The following is a 17,431-nucleotide window of genomic DNA, read 5'->3' as shown; positions in this document are numbered from 1 at the left end:
GGTGAAAATGATACCTGATTTATTTTAGTTTGTGTTGAATTGCAGTATTTATTTAGTTTAGGTGGTTTTGCAAACTGTCGTGCTTTTCATTACTATTATAACTCTGATCAGAATGCAGGATTCCTTCAGCCAATCAGAAGTCAGTATTCCCTCAGCCAATGTGTGATTTCATATAAGTGAATTTATGAAAGTTATATAGAGCATATAACCACTACTCAACATGAATGACTTTTTGTTAAATATCTAGTGTGCTACCAGAGGGAACAATACACTCGACCACATATACTCCAACTTAAAGCATGCCTACAGAGCCACACCCCTCCCCCACTTAGGACAGTCAGATCACCTTTCACTGCTCCTCATCCCGGCATACACACCGCTCAGGAGGAAGACAAAACCTTACATTAAGACCATAAAAATCTGGCCCGAGGGAGCGCTCTCTCAACTGCAGGACTGCTTTGAACATACAGTGTGGGACATATTCGAACAACAGGACCTGGAGGAATATACAGGAACTGTACTTAGTTAGTTAGTTAGTTAAGCCTTTGTATTCCTCTCGGAACATAGGCCATTGATGAATTGTTTCCACCCTCGTCTGTCCTGAGCCATCCTCTCCAGCTGTTTCCACGTCAGCCCCTTCTTCTTGAATTCCTGCTCTGTGCTCCTTCTCCAGGTGTTTTTGGGTCGTCCTCTACCCCGTTTGCCTTGTGGGTTCCATGTCAGTGCCTGTTTTGTTATTGCTGTTGTGTTTCTTCGTAGTGTGTGTCCAATCCAGCTCCATTTTCTCCTTAACAGCTGTATATCTACTGTTTCTTGTTTTGTGCATTCCCATAGGTTGATGTTGCTTATTGTGTTTGGCCAGAAGACTCCAAGGATGCGTCTTAGACAGTGGTTTATGAAGGTTTGTAGTTTGTTTGTGATGTTGGTGGTAGTTCTCCAGGTTTCGGAGCCATAGAGCAGCACGGTTTTGATGTTGGAGTTGAAGATTTGAAGCTTCGTCTTGAGGGAGATGTTTTTACTTTTCCAAATTTTGTTTAAGATGTTAAATGCTGTTCTTGCTTTCCCAATTCTTGTCTTCACGTCATCCTCTGTCCCACCATCAACAGCTATCACACTTCCCAGGTAGGTGAATTTGTCGACATCTTCCAGCGTCTGGTCCCCGATGGTTATTGGGTCCGTGTTCTTGGTGTTTATCCGCATTACTTTGGTTTTTGGACCATTTATTTTGAGTCCAAGTCCAGCTGCTGTTTTTTCTAGCAGTTCGGATTTGTCCTGCATCTGTTGGTGGCTATGGGAGAGTAGTGCGATGTCATCCGCAAAGTCGAGGTCCTCCAGATGTTCTGTTAGACTCCACTGGATGCCAGTCTTTTTATTGTGGGTTGATTGTACCATGATCCAGTCAATGCACAGAAGGAAGAGGAAAGGGGAAAGCAGGCAGCCCTGTTTCACGCCAGTGAGTACTTTGAATTTTTCTTGTGCGCATCCCTGGAAGAGTACGTTGCATTGCATGTCCCAGTACATGTTCTTGATGATGTTGGTATACTTTGTGGGGATTCCATAGTGTGCCATGAGTTTCCATAGCATTTCACGGTCTACACTGTCAAATGCCTTTGCAAAGTCTATGAAATTGACATGAACAGGTGTTCGCCATTCTATAGACTGCTCAATGATGATCCTGAGGCTAGCAATTTGGTCGGTGCACGATCTTTTGTTCCTGAAACCAGCTTGGTTTTCTCTCAGCTCATCATCAACCCCCTTACGAAGTCTCTCCAAGATGATGCGGCTGAACACTTTGCCTGGTGTTGATAGCAACATGATCCCTCGGTAGCTGTTGCAATCCCTGAGGTTTCCTTTCTTTGGTATGACAGCAATGAGCCCGTCCTTCCAGTCTGTTGGTATGTTTCCTTCTTCCAACCATATGGTGTTTATTAGCTGGTGGAGCATGGTGGTTGAGGTGTCGAGATCTGCTTGTAGAGCCTCTGATGGGATGTCATCTGGCCCTGCTGCTTTGCCACGTCGCAATTCCTTGATGGCCTTCCTCACCTCAGATCTTGTTGGGGGGCCACAGTTGATGTCCAGCGTGTGTGTGGCTGGTGGGATCTCTACCTTTTGGGCAGGGGGCTGTCTGTTGAGCAGCTCCTTAAAGTGTTCTGTCCACCTTCGATGTTGTTCTTCTTTGGTGGTGAGAAGTCGTCCCTGTTTATCCCTGATCTGGGTGTTTGTCTGTCTAAACTTACCAGCTAGTTTCTTGGTGGTCATGTAGAGTTCTTTGATGTTGTTTTTTCCAGCTGCTTCCTCTGCTTCCCGTGCCAAATTCTCAATGTAATTCCGCTTGTCACATTTTGCACTTTTCTTCACTTCTTTATTTGCTGTTTCATATTCTTTGTGAGCTGCTGCCTTTTTTGCTCGGGTTTTGCTTTTGTTTAGTGTGTCTTTTTTTGTCCTCCTTTCTTCAATTTTCTTCAGTGTGTTTGTTGACAACCAAGGTTTATGGTTTGTTGCTTTTCTCCCCACTACTTCTAGGCACGCCTCTTTCCATATGTTTTTCAGGTTGCTCCAGTGCTCTTCCACTGATTTGTGTTGTTCTTCTTGCAGGGCTTGGAACCTGTTCTGTAAGGTGGTTTGGTACAGTTCAGTTGTTCCTATGTCCTGGAAGAGCTGGGTGTTGAACTTTGTTCTTGTGTTGGTGGGGTTGTTGCATCGCTTCAGCTTGAGCTGGAGTTTTGCAGCCAGTAGGTGGTGGTCTGACCCAGCGTCTGCCCCCCTCTTCACACGGACATCTAGGAGAGAGCGCCTGAACTTCCTGTTTATGCATATGTGGTCGATTTGATTTTCGGTAGTGTGATCAGGTGACATCCAGGTGGCTTTGTGGATGGGTTTATGTGGAAAGATTGTCCCTCCTATGACCAGATTGTAGTCAGCACAGGTGTCTGCAAATCTCTCGCCGTTTTCATTCATGCAGCCGATTCCATGTTTCCCCATCCCCAGTTGGTATCCACTGTTGTCGTTTCCCACCTTTGCGTTCATGTCGCCCATGAGTATAGTGATGTCTTTTCCTTTCCTGGCCTGGAGCAGCTGTTGTAGTTGGTTATAGAAAATGTCTTTCGTTTCCTCTTCTGTGTTGTTGGTGGGTGCATAACACTGTATGAGTTGTAGGTTGATTCTTTTATGGGTAGTTTTGAATCTTGCTGTAATAAGCCTGGAATTAATGGGTTCCCAGCTGATGAGGGCCCTCTGTGCTTCTTTGGAGAGCATAAAGGCCACTCCCTCTGTATGTGGTGCTTTATCATCCGGATGTCCAGAATAGAGTATGGACTCACCGCTGGCCAGTTTCACCTCTCCTGTCTGGAGCCATCTGGTTTCGCACAGACCGAGGATAGAGATCTTGTATCTCCTCATCTCACTTGCTATGACTGACGTTTTTCCTGCTGTGTACATGGTCCTGATGTTCCAGGTTGCAATGTTAGTGGGTTGCCTGGGAGATAGAAGATTCTGACGCACCCTCTCCGTGTGGTTTTCGAAATGCGTCTTCATTTCCTCTTCAGCCTGTATGGTTGGAGAGTCTTCATCTCCCAGGTTGCGGGGTTTCTTTTTCTTCATCAATGTTTCAGTAATCATTTTTATCCACTTCACAGGGGATTGGCCTATGAGCTTCACCAGTGCCCTATTGGCCAGCATTACCTGTTTCCACCTCTCACGACAAGGACGTTAGGGTTGGACTTTGAGAGGCAGGAACTGTACTGTCTTACATCAATCATTGTACAGACACTGTGACTGCAGTCAAAAGGATTCGGGTGTATCCTAACCAGAAACCCTGGATGACAAGCAAGGTCAAGACCCTACTCCAGGAGCGGAACTCCGCCTTCAGATCAGGTGACAAGGCCCTTTACAGTACTGCTAGAGCCAACCTGAAGAGAGGCATCAAAGATGCCAAGAAGGCTTACAAGGAAAAAATCGAAGACCATCTCACTAATAATAATCCAAGGAGAGTGTGGCAGGGAATTCAAAACATCATCAACTACAAGAACAGCAACACCAGCACTGTCCACGCTGATGCCTCACTGGCAGAGGAACTTAATCATTTCTTTGCCCGTTTTGAGGTCAACAGGCCCACCACAATTGCACTGACTCCACCAACCCCCAGCAGCCACACTCTCACCCTACAAGAACACGAGGTGAGATGTGTGCTCAAATCAGTGAGTACAAGAAAAGCTGCTGGCCCCGACGGAGTATCTGGAAAGGTACTCAATTCCTGTGCCAACCAACTCGCTGGGGTCTTCAATAAGATCTTTAACCTTTCTCTCACTCTAGCCACCATCCCACCCTGCCTAAAATCAGCTATCATCATCCCCGTCCCTAAGAAACCAGCCATCAACAGCTTGAATGACTATAGACCGATTGCACTTACACCTGTAATCATGAAGTGCTTTGAGAAACTGGTTTCACGGCACATCAAATCAACCCTTCCCCCCACATTTGACTCGCATCAGTTTGCTTACAGAGCAAACAGGTCCACGGAAGATGCCATCGACGTAGCCCTCCACACCGCACTGAGCCACCTGGAACTCCGTGGAACCTATATAAGAATGCTCTTCATTGACTACAGCTCAGCTTTTAACACTATCATCCCTGACATACTAGTCAGCAAACTAACTGCACTAGGCCTCTCCCCCTCCATCTGCACCTGGATAAAGGACTTCCTCTCAAACCGCCCACAAACTGTAAAACTCGGCCCCCACCTTTCCTCCACCATCACTCTAAGCACTGGCTCTCCACAAGGCTGTGTGCTGAGCCCACTACTGTACTCCTTGTACACCCATGACTGTACTCCAACCCATCCCACCAACACCATCATTAAATTTGCTGACGACACCACCGTGATCGGGCTCATATCAGAAGATGACAAATCAGCGTACAGGGATGAAGTACAGAAACTGACAGTGTGGTGCTCAGACAACAATCTGTCACTGAACACCACAAAAACGAAAGAATTAATTCTGGACTACAGACGGCAAAGTGCAGTTCCGGCCCCACTCTACATCAACGGGGACTGTGTGGAGAAGGTCCACACCTTCAAATTCCTAGGAGCCAATTTATCAGATGACCTCTCATGGTCTGTCAACACCTCAGAGACAGTAAAAAAGGCACAGCAGCGACTACACTTCCTGAGAGTACTCAGGAAAAACAACCTGGAGTGTATACTGATGGTGGCCTTCTACCGCACCACTATTGAAAGTGTACTGACCTACTGCATCTCGGTGTGGTACTCCGGTTGCACTGCAGCAGACAAGAGAGCCCTCCAAAGGGTCATCAACACAGCACAAAAAATCACTGGCTGCTCACTGCCCTCCCTGGAATCCATTGCCCGCTCCCGCTACCTTAGCAGGGCCAATAACATCTTAAAAGACTCCTCTCACCCAGGCCACCACCTGTTTACTCTCCTGCCCTCAGGCAGACGGTACAGATCCTTTAGAGCAAGGACCACGCGTCTTAAGAACAGTTTTTTCCCGACAGCCATCAGAACTCTAAATACCGACATGCACTAAACACTAAGCACTTTATTGACTACAAGTCACATACCATCTCAGTCACCTTACACATGTGCATAAACAAAGCTGTATTAATTTATGTATTTATTGAAGTACTTTAGTCTATGCCACCGCACTTTGTTCTACTCTTAATGTATATCTATATATTTTTTGGGGCTGTTCCTACTGTTTTTGGATAGTTGTAGTATTGTTATGTTATATGTTGTTGTTGTGTTATACCATGCACATTTGACTGCTTGTAGGCAAACATGACAAGTGAAAGTATTTATGTTTTTGTTTTTATTGCTCAGTTCTGGTTCCCTGCTCAGGAATACCAGCATTCCCTTGGTCCTGGTGGTCGGTTTCCTTTTCCTCTTGTGATCCGCTGACATCAACTACAACACAGGGTTCTGTACGGTCATAATTCTTCACTGCAGTATTGTCACTGTTTTGTTCTGGTCCAGGTTGAGTGTGTTTGGGACCTCTGATCCCTCTCTTGGCAGACCCTGCATCAACCTTCAGAGACTGGAATGAAAAATAGCTGATTAAGAACAAATTAAAGCACCAAATTAGGGCAGGTTTCTTGGCATGAGGAAAATAGGCATGTGTTGTATAAGTCACACATTGTGCACCTGTACTGGATTCCCACGAGGATATCTTCTGATGCTGTCCAATAGCGTGGTAGTCTTGAGCCAGTCATCTTGCCACAGTTGAACACTGTAGTTGGGCCCACACTGGGCCAAGCGGTGATGTATTCTCAGATTCTCCTCAGTGATCCGCAGGAGGTTCTGTTGCCTTTGCCCACTGCAGAGTCTGACAAATTACAGGCAAAAAGTAAGAAATGGAAGAAAATACAAGGGCTTTTATTTTGATTGCTAATGTGTCTTTTTTGTATTAAGGGAAACTTCTGGATTTTTTAACCTGGCCCTATTTTCCCAGAAACGTAATTTTCTACAGTTTCTTTACAGTTATTGGGGTAACAGACACATGCCTATATCTGTAGGGATCCTTTTCATGTTGTCAGACACTTATAATTACATTATGAACTTGTCAGTGGCGGAAAAAAACGGTTTACTTTGACGTGGATGCATGTCCCATAGCTGCTTAGGTGCAGGTTATAGTGTTCTAACTCAATACTGGACCAATTTTGATCGTTTTTGTCCCTAGTGAAAATTTGGACCCAAAAAGATAGGAAAATGGGAGCCAGGTTAAAAATCCCCAAGGTTCTCTTTAATAGGCTTCTACCTTCTACTTATGTAGTCATTTTTATTGTCAACTCTTCCAGTCGTCCTCATGATGTGGGAGATTTTCTCAAGGAGCAAGTGGTTATCTCTCTCAATTATGGACATGCGGTCTTCCTCAAGCTTGAAGGAAACAAAAATAATTATTAGTGGTAATGCATCCATGTATTCCAGATGGAAACCTTGGCTTGGATTACCTGCTGAATACGTATACTACTGCCATCTTGTGGTGAAATACCAGAATAGCCTAGCCCAGAATATACCTCCCGTCTTTCTCTCTGCCTACCTTCTTTTTTTTCGTTTTGTTGATTAGGTGGTCATATGTTTTAGGTGGAGTTCCATTGATCGTTGCTTTTGCTGAAGACACCTGAAAGGGAAAGAAATTATTCATACCAATCCGTCATACCAACTTTGAGTTGACATAGTTATAACTAACAGCCAAGTCAGCTAGATCTTGTGTTTTAGTAACTGTATATAATCATATTTAAAAATTAAAAAACCCATATTTAATATACCTAAAATGTTGAAAATATTCTAAAAGTCCATTTTTATTAATGACAAGTGCATATTTGCTTTTACTATAACATGCTGCAGAAGCTTCAGAAGATGTTCAATCATGCCATCAGGAATATTTCAGCCATACCTTTTTCCTGTGCATGTCATAGTTGCTCTGATCCCATTTGTATTGCAGGTACTTGCTTACACACGGAAGCACTGGTTGGTAAGCTTGGTGTGCCATAGGCTCAAAGAAAAGCAAAACGAGCTGCTGAAAATCACTTCTAAAATCCCTCAGCACAATGATCAGCCCTGCACAACTTCTCCAGGAGTCACTGACTAAAGGAACTGCAGCAGTAGCAGTACGTTTGCCTCCTGTCATGTGATGGTTGCTATGACAAGCAGTGGCGCAAGGAATGAATGAATGATTCTGCATAGTCCCTGTTTTGTTTGTTTGTTTAAGATATAAATGTCTCTTTGAGTACTATTTGAAGTATGCTACATTTTAAAGTGTTAGAGTGAGAACTCATGATCCCGCTCTTTTACAGCAGACTTTGCAGCAGACTGGTTTGGAAATGATGACAGCAGAATTTGTATTACTAACCACCTTATTTTACGTTTATCTTCAGATTGTGGCAGGTGTTTTGTTGTCACAGATTTGCTGTCTGGGGGGACATGTGGTGTTTATGGTTTTTAATCTGCAGTTTGCAGTGATTTATTTGAGCACAGCTCACACTGGAACAGGTGGCACCTTAGACAACTTTTGAAAGAGCACGTCCTTCCTCCGCCACAGGGAAGTTGTCCTACTTGGAGTGTTCATGGCCAATTACAGGTTTGATTTGTCTGTGTCCTGCAAGGGCTTTGGAGAAACTGCCAGTACATGGGAGTAGAGGCCAAACTGAGATGGCATGAGTGATCTGAAACTGTCAACTGGTTTGCTTCTGTGACCTGATTATATCAGTATGAAAGCTACGTCACTTAGGAACCTTACCCTTTCTGCTCTGTTTCGAGGCACAATTTTGAAGCCCTTCTGCATGCACACAGTACCTGGCTGAAAATGGCATCAAACAGAGAGACCAATGCAGAATCCACCAGTCCTGCGCACATCATTGATAGACTGACCTGTTAATCTGGATGGCACATGAGGAAAAGGATGTAGCTCATGGTAAGAAAAATATTCTTCTGTTTTATTCATTCATTTAGGGTAGAAAGAACTGCTGTGGGCATAATGCTGTGTAATGTAAAATACATTGTGTTCTTAGATAGAATTTGAACTGCAATTAACAACAACAAAAAATATTGTTAAACTTATTATGAAGAAAATATGGATGAATATGTTTTTTTCTATGTTAATGTTTAATGACAGTCAGTACATTGAGATGACTGGCCTACATTTAGAACATTAAAATATGGCTATAACATGCAACTGTAAACGTGACCTCTTACCAGTCCCTTATCTTGTATCAATAGACAGTGTCTTGATTTGATTGAACTGTGCAGAAGTCATTAGTAAAGGCTTCATCGCTTAATGCTTGACCTGGTACACCTCATTGTGCTCCTGTCAAAAAATAACTTTGAGTTGTTCTTAGTTTGTGCTGGCTGCAGTACTGTCAGCACCCATAGAAACAGTTACCTGGAAACAGAGTGTGGCACCAACATGCTGTTCAGGAACAGAGCCTTTGAATAAACAAAGGGTTGTGACCTTGGATACAAGTAATGTGGATTTCATAAACAGGAGTCTAATATTTCACTAGAAGGTAAAAGTGTTAGTGCTCTGCTAGCTCAGATTTATGTTGGTAGATATTATCATTTTATAATTATAATTTTTTTAAATGTTTAAATGGGGACTTGCTGAAAGACGTTTTCTGAATTTGAAAAGTGATTAGTGGTCCAGTACTTGACAGACTAGATAAAACCTTTAAAAAGGAAAACCGTCAGAACAGAACAGAGAACAGAAGTAACAGTAAGGTGCAAGGCTGCCACCTTGAGGCTGGGACTGGGTATAAAATGTCAGACTAAAAAGACATACTGCAGTTGTTTTTGTGAAAGAAACAGAATTGATGTGTCATATGGATAGACATTGAGTCTGTGTGCTGATTGCTTGAACGGGATGACTTTACAAATTTACCTGCTTGTTGGCATAACAATGGGTGTTGCATTTCAGTCGGTGTAAGAACAGATGCCCAGTTTTACATTGTAGTTTTACAATGTAGTTTTTCACTGTATTACATTGAGCACATACCACTTACAACATATTATCTGAGACATATTCTATCCTTTTCGGTTTTGTTAGTGCAAGACTATTTACTGTGTTGGATAGCCATTTGTACTTGATCGATGATATCCAAACATGTAATGGTGCTTACTATGTGTGTGTTTAAGTGGGTCTGCATATGTATTTCAACGTGTGTGTGTGTGTGTGTGTGTGTGTGTGTGTGTGTGTGTGTATGAGGATGTGTGTGCGTGCGCGCATGCACTTTCATGTGCTAATGAGTCAAGTCTCCAACAACAATCTGCAAGAATGGCAGCCCTCTCAGGGCGCCTTCCTGACTCCTCCCCATGGACCCCCTGAGCACCAATGAATTATTCTCCTCCGTAGTCAGGTTTTATTGCACGGCTTAAAAAAAAAAAAGACTTAGTGAATGAATTATAGGCCGTAAAATGTTTCCAGACTTAATTTGTTGCCTGGTTGTAAGGGGAATGGCATTCACAGATGGCAGTTACTGCAGTGATGAGACAGCACTATGGTGGTTGCTGTCGTTTCTTGTTTCTTTTTCTGTTTTTTTTTTTTTTATGTCTGCCACTTTCAAAGCCTTTCAACTCTGTAAAAGAAAAGAAAAAAACCCAGGGAAGAAAAAAAGAGGTAGAAACAGTCGAGAGCTCCTCTGTGTCTCTCTTTGCAGTTTGCCTATTCTGGAGCTCATGATTAATTTTGAGCAACCTTCAAACAGTTCCTCAATCTAATCCTTCAAACTAGGCTGAGAAAAATTATGAGGGGCGAGAAGAAAATGAAACGCACGCTGAAAGTTGTTTCTGGTTTTCACCGGCAAAGGTGTTGAAGCATGTTTATAAGGAGAAGCAATTTGTTGGATAAGCTTTAACAATAAATCAGACACCATGGTCTTTGTTGGAGTTTTAGTCTTTTCATGTTCATAGGGCAGGGGTGCCCAGACCTTTTCTTTGGGGGCCCAGATCACTCTGCCCGGCTCTTTGGGAGGTCTGGAGTATGGCAGTAACAGTAAATAGTACTGTGGGAAACAAAGGGTCTACCTTCGTTTAATTTCAACACATTACATCTAATGATATATTTCAATCTGTTTATATACCATTGTTAAATGGGTTTACTTTACATAAATCATAATAGGGAGGTAAATAAAAGTAAATAAAACTAATTCAACTAAGCATTCCAACCATTATTATCATTTTATTCAACCATTTTAGTGCAAGTAGTGTCTACAAGGTTTGATAGAGTGAATAATCATTAGATTGCTGGTTTACGTAAATATTCAGGAGTAAATAACAATAATTCAGTTTACAAAACAGTCCCATATACCCACACACAGCTAGGTAGAAATGAGTGAATTACAAAGGCTATCAAATAGCTATCATACTTAGACATATAGTAGACTATATACATATATAGTATGTCTAACTAGCTAATGTTTTCTGTTCAGAAAATCTGATGTATTAAGAACACAACATCTTTATGATCACAACATCTTTATGATCAGCTAACTTAAATTCACAGGAAACATATAATGAACTACTCAGCAGGTGTTAACTTAATATAAGTTAACTAAGTGGTGTCACCTCTCTGTTTGGTAAATGCTTGTCTACCTTATTGGAAGGCAAACTCGGAACAATGCCAAAACTACCACCAGTGGGCAAAAATGATATTACATCTAGACTGTCAAGAACTACCATAGACAATGAATGGGGAAAGTGGAGTTAAGTGGAAGTATCACAGAAATTGGCAAGAATGTGTGGGCGTTGTGTATTTGGCCAGGGGGCCATAGATTGGAGATTACTATCATAAAGGTTTCTTGAAACTCAACTGACTTAAACTCTCACTTTCCCACAGGGTTATATGTTATACCTTGTCAGTTCACTTTCACAGTGCTACATTTGCTACACATGTTTATGTAGTTTGTATGTGCCTAATGTGTTTAATTAGTTCATACATGCTTAATCCACTCAATGGGAAAGTGTTCCCTGTTAAGTCCTTCAAGAAACACGCCTCCTTATCAGGCGTCATTTAATAACCTGTTTGACCTTTCAATTATATGTGCACAACCACAAAATGGAAAAAATAGAGCCTCAGATTTGATCTTATCAGCAGTCAAATTCATAAAGTAATATCTGAGTGTCCCTTTAACATAGCAGTACAGCCAAAGGTTGTATTAAAATGTAGATTCTGCCCTTTGAGTGTTGGACCTGTATATGATATATGATGGTTTTGAAAGGTACTGAGCAATCTTCAGAACAAATCATGAGGCTAATGTTCATTTTCTTGGCCACGTAAGAGACCGTTGCCCGTGCCAAGTGACTTAACAATGCGCCCATTAAGATCTGATTACAAACAAGGAACGCTGTATTGGATGTTTGAGTTATGGCCTACAACAAAATGTCTGAGCGAGGTTATGATTTATTTATGCCGTACGAGGCACTGTACTCGACAAATAAGACACTCCTGAGTTATTTTATTACTCCCACTGGCTTCCAGAAGAGAGACAGAAGTTAATGTTGCTTTGTCTGGGAGAAATCCAGCCATCTCTTTTCATGCCTGTTAAAGTGCAACTTCACCCACTGCATGATTTTGAAAAAGAAACAAAGTGACTATTGGCACGGAATTCTGTGGTGATAAGATTGACACTATCGCCACGGATCCGTGTCAGTAGTGGCTTAATGGTCCACGCCCCCCTGGTATTCAAGTGCATAGGTGGCCCAGTTGTTAGCTTTGCTGCTTTCCAAGCAATTGATGCAGGTTCAGTTCTTGTCATTTCCAATTTCAATTAATTGATTATGGCAGAGAATTAGACTGGCTCTGTTTATGGTCAGAAAACGTAATCAATTAATGATTAAGAATCACAAAGTTACTGACTAAACGTACAGGCTACACTGACTATGCCGCGTCACGCTCACAGGGGGCCATTGGGCCCTGTGAGCCACACCCTGAAGGGTTATTTTGATCTCTACAGCACGTCATTCAGTAATGTCATCCACCTCCTTGATACAGTTGCTATTTTAAATTACAGCTAATTGCAAATAATGCCAGTCTTGGTTGTCTGCGTCATAGACTGTTGTTGTCGTTTTGTTTTTGGAAAAAAAACATTTCTCTTAACATTTCCAAATCCTCAATGGGGTGATCGACTGGGGAGTGAATCTTTGATTCATCTTTAGCGGTTTAGAGCCATGTTCGGCTCGCCCATCTCCCTCAAGATGCCGCCTGTGCACTGAATGCCCCTCTTGTGCAATTTGACCTGTTGATGTCCAATTATCCAGCCGCATGTTGTCTATTCCGGGCCCTGACTGAATCAGCCCATGCCAAATGAGCATCAGCAACATGGCCAGTCACCAGTAATGATGTCCCCTTTAGATTTTGGTACAGTGCAAATATCTCTCGGTGTGTTCCAGTTTAACACTAAAATTCCCACACAGATTTATGTGTGAATGCAACCGATTTTAATACACATTTTAGGGCTGCCTAATGTTTTGAAAGAATTGTGCAATGAAAGCTCCTTCTTTGTTACATCAGTTCTTCGTTTTAATTACCCCGCAGTTTCCTTTCCGTGAAAGTGCAAAGAGATGAGTCAGTTTCCAGCAAGCCAGGTCTCACACCGGCAAAGCTGGTCATCATCAGTGACGAAACAAATAACCAGCACTCCCTCTTGTTTTGCTTGGAAGTGTCGGTCTCTACTGAACGGGAAAGCCAGGGACGCTCCCACCAGGGCGGGATCTGTTTTGCAGCGCTGTGATGGAAAATGACCAAGGTAACAGCCCTCTGGGACAGGCGCTGAAATGTCTGGAGATCTGCAGCATGTTGAGGTGGCCACAGCAGAACAGGTCTGCTGCTTAGCAGCATCCTTAGTTGGGGAAATGTCTCCTCCAATCTCATCAGACGTTATAAACTATTTGAATCAGTTTGGTTCATGAGATAATGGCAGATTTCATCATCTTTCTGTTTCTGTAATCCTGTAATGGCCTTCTGTTAACCGTCGATCTGTTGTTTTGGTTCTGGTTGATGCTGTTCCAAGTCCTTCCCTGCATCATCAGAACCTCTTTTCACGACGCCACACATCTGTTAGGTGTTGACTAGATTTATGAACAGAGAATGGGAGCACGTGGCTTTGGAAAGTTCTGAAAGGGAAGGGTAGCCAAAGATATCCTCCAGAAGATTCTGCCGCTGTCTTCCCATCTGTCTTCCTCCACACGTTTTATACCCACACCACACGACACACAAGTATGTTTACTTACAGAGGGGAACAAAGTAATTTAGGATGTCTGGTTTGACATAAACATGTCAAACCAGATTCTTTATAGATTACTTTATGCAGCTGCTAACATTACTGGATGCACAATGTATCTGCAATGCCTTTTAAGCAAACCTATTGTCTTATGACTGATGCCCTTCTTCTGACAACCTTTAATAATAAAGGTGGTCTCTGTCCATCCTTGAATAACATTAACGGACATATGGTGTCTTTTTGTTATTGAATAAATATTTATAAAATGCTAATTTATTCACTTGTGTAGATCAGAGTTAGGTAACCTGCCAACAAACTGACACAGACTTCAATTTTGTCATTGAGAAGGGAACATACACTGCCAGATGACTTTGTATGTCCAACAACATTAATGTGTTCTTGCAATGACGCCGTTCTTGACTAGTGCTTTGTCTAGTGACTCACTCTGTATGGGGTAACGTTGTAAACTGACAGTAAATGATAAAGACCAGAGGTAACGTTGCCATCTCTACCACTTATGTGGAGTTTCATGTCTCCTCCTCCTTCACTTCTGTCTCTGCATAAGGCTTATCACCCTGGGAGATCTCAGCTGAGAGCAGACACAAATAACACCAGGTCTGATTCCACACACACACACATGCACACGCACAAGCACACAGAGCGAGAGTCCAGCTGTAGGGTGTCAGGCCACACCTCACCTTTTAAGCTTGTGTTCTCGAAACTGGAAAAATGTTTATAAACTGCATGTGAATGAATCACCACCGCTTGGCTGCGGTTTTCTCCTCGCTCGCACCTGACTCCCCTTCCCCAAGGCTTGACTTGCAGCAGCTACCCACCGCGTCCTTGAGAAAAAGATCCGTGAGACAGATACATTTTAACCCTTTAAGGTGCAACCACAATTAGGACCATGCTCTAACTGAGAGGCATGCTTCAGAAGAGTATATCTTCCTCTGGATTGTCGTACAGAAGAGGGTCTGTCTTTGGATTGCAGCACCACGGGATTTCATAAATATCACAGTGGTTTTGTTATTAATTAAATCTTAATTAAGAACACACAAGCTGTATTGTAGTAAAATGTGTGATTTGTTCGGGGTATAATTCCGGGTGTATCACCTTGTCATATACTTAGGCATTGTGTATGAGGATGTCCCCTCCCAGGCGTGGTCTGTCTGAAGACCTAACAGAAATCTTATTGCCTTCATAACAGAACCAGGCTATCAATAGGGAACCACCCATGTCCGTTGGCAATGGCCATTTGTCATCAAATTTGTTACTGTTTCTCTGAGGCTTGCCTGAAACAGTAAATAGATTTGGATAACATTGATAGCAATACCGTAATGATTTGATTTGGAATAACAGATACAAGTTGCATTGTCTTTGTAGGGAAACAAGATGTTTCAAAGGTCATATTAACTGAGTAACAGAATTGTGGTTGTCCTTGTTTGATTGCAACAGGGGTACTGCTGTTTGCTTACACAAAATATTTTCCAACTTTATATTACACAATTTAATGTATGAACATCTGCATCTGCATGTACACTTACTACATGAAGAAATGAAAACTGAGATGGTTATGTGACAAAATATATAGTGTTTGTGATTAATTAAGTGTTTTATCTTTATTCTTTTTTCTTCACAGCTTTGCTGCCAGTGTGTTGACTGCAGAGATGCTGCGCTTCAGGTTGCTGTACAGACTAATAGTATGTACTCCTTCTCTTTCTCACACACACACACACACACACACACACACACACACACACACACACACACACACACACACACACACACACACACACACACACACACACATTCTCTCTGTCTCTCTGCATGTGTGCAAAATTAGAATAGCTTTGACTGTGGATAGCGAGCAGTACAGTACGGCAGTTGAAGTGTGGAGGTCATTAGTCACAGTTTTGTAAATCTGGAGTTTGTATGGTCCAACAAACCCGTCCAACGAGTCTTAAACCCCACCATAGTGCAGAACTGCCTTGGAGTCGGCCATCCTAAACATTCAGCTGACATTGTTAGTGACTTCACATTTGCTGCTAAACTTTCAAAATAAGCATATAGACATCAAATTTGTCATTTTTCAATGAAATATTTTGGAACATCATGGTATATCTCATGCGGTGGCTATATCCATTCTGTCCAATATATTTGTGATTGGCACTGGAATACATCATGTCATTTGTTTTAGACTTTTAAAAACATTTCCTGTTACATCATTTGTCAAAATCGGTTTTATGATCCGTGATAGTACTGTAGAACTATTATGCAGGGAATTACTGTAAATCACAGTTGCACTATGCAAAAATGTAACTTATTCAGTGGGAATGTTGAGGATATGCACCAATAATGAACCCTGTCAAAGGGTAGTGTCGAGATTCTTTAAGGGAAAGCACCAAAGGCAGCAGGGAGACAAAAACTTTGTGGATGCAAATGTATTTGTCCTCCACTAAGTGTGTAATCCATAATGTGAAAAATATAAACAGAAAAGACTGAGAATATAAATGAAAAGAAAAAGATATTTACAAACAGCTGTATATGTATAGATAGTATTACAGCTTTGTACAAAAAAACTCTCACCCAAGAAGCTCTCTGCACAGAAGCTTCCCAACAACTACTACGCCAACCCTTTTAACGGGTAGCTTAACTCTCCCTTATTGGCCCATTCCACCATGGGCTCACAACACAGGGGTAAAATCATGTGTAAAAGAAATACACATTATACAAAGTTAAAATGGTACCAATAATAATTAGAACTCAGTCAGGCCTTCAAAATAATGAAAAGAGTAGTTATAGGTCACATTCACCACTGAAAACCTTATAACTCAATGAATTGATTTCACAAGGGCAAAACCATTTTCCTTGTGAACCCGCCCAAACCATAAAGTTGTCTCGGGAGGGGAGCACAATTCCTAATACAGGAAAAGAATCAATGGCGGAAAGAACTCATTCAAGCTTGTTTGGTGAACAAGCATAGTAGGTAGAACGGTAAATTAATGAACGTGAAGTGGAATGTTTGGTGTGGTGTCAGTGATAAGTGTGCACCCCTATGCTTCAACACATGCCAGCCAAGGTAAACAGTTCAGAGAGTTATGTGGGAGTGTACAATAAGGACTTTAGATGTCTCCGTTGACGGTTCAAAATATGACAAAAGTCCGTTGCGTCCGCCATTAGGACGTGCCTAGGAAACGCTGCATCACAAACCCAATGTCAAATTATCCATTTAGAAAGTCAGGCCTTTTTGTGTGATCAGCTTATGAGTTTTAATTACTTTTGTGGGAAATTACCACTTGTGGAATGGTGTAAGAGGTAATACTGTGAATGGTCTAAACCCCTAGCAGAGTTTAACAACATCTAGGCATTCTGGGTTTTGAACCCATGGTCTTGATGTCGTCGTCCACCTCCTTTAGCAACTGAGCTCCAGGGTTAAGGCCTTCAATACATCCATGATATCAGTTAAAACAAAGATTCACGTTGGAAATGTACTGATAGAAAAGCACTACAAGCTATGGATTTTTTTTTCTATTTGTAAATTTCAAACATTTGAATGTAGTAGCCATTTCATTCTATAGTTTGATGGTTTTTGATTGAATGAAAGTTTTGTCCGGCACTTCGCAAGTCTGCCCAAGGAATTTAAAAAAGGTGCTATCCAACATTTATTTTTCAGCTTTTCTTGTGCTTTTTTTATAAACGTTTG

At 42.0% G+C, this 17,431-nt stretch overlaps 1 protein-coding gene across 1 annotated transcript; it reads right to left on the bottom strand.

Moving 5' to 3' along the window:
* Nucleotides 1-5,811: 5,811 nt before the first annotated feature.
* On the bottom strand, nt 5,812-7,591 carry cfap97d2 (CFAP97 domain containing 2). Its single transcript, XM_031586815.2, has 5 exons — nt 7,413-7,591; nt 7,056-7,136; nt 6,774-6,892; nt 6,161-6,341; nt 5,812-6,053 (listed from the first exon to the last, which is right to left on the bottom strand). The coding sequence occupies exons 1-5, from the start codon at nt 7,506-7,508 to the stop codon at nt 5,829-5,831; spliced, it is 702 nt and encodes a 233-aa protein (XP_031442675.1). The 5' UTR covers nt 7,509-7,591; the 3' UTR covers nt 5,812-5,828.
* Between the last annotated feature and the right edge of the window lie 9,840 nt (nt 7,592-17,431).

Source organism: Clupea harengus, chromosome 2 (genome assembly GCF_900700415.2).
Source record: "Clupea harengus chromosome 2, Ch_v2.0.2, whole genome shotgun sequence".
Taxonomy (NCBI): domain Eukaryota; kingdom Metazoa; phylum Chordata; class Actinopteri; order Clupeiformes; family Clupeidae; genus Clupea; species Clupea harengus.
The sequence above is the reverse complement of the archived record's forward strand: the minus strand, read 5'-3'. Positions and strand labels throughout refer to the sequence as shown.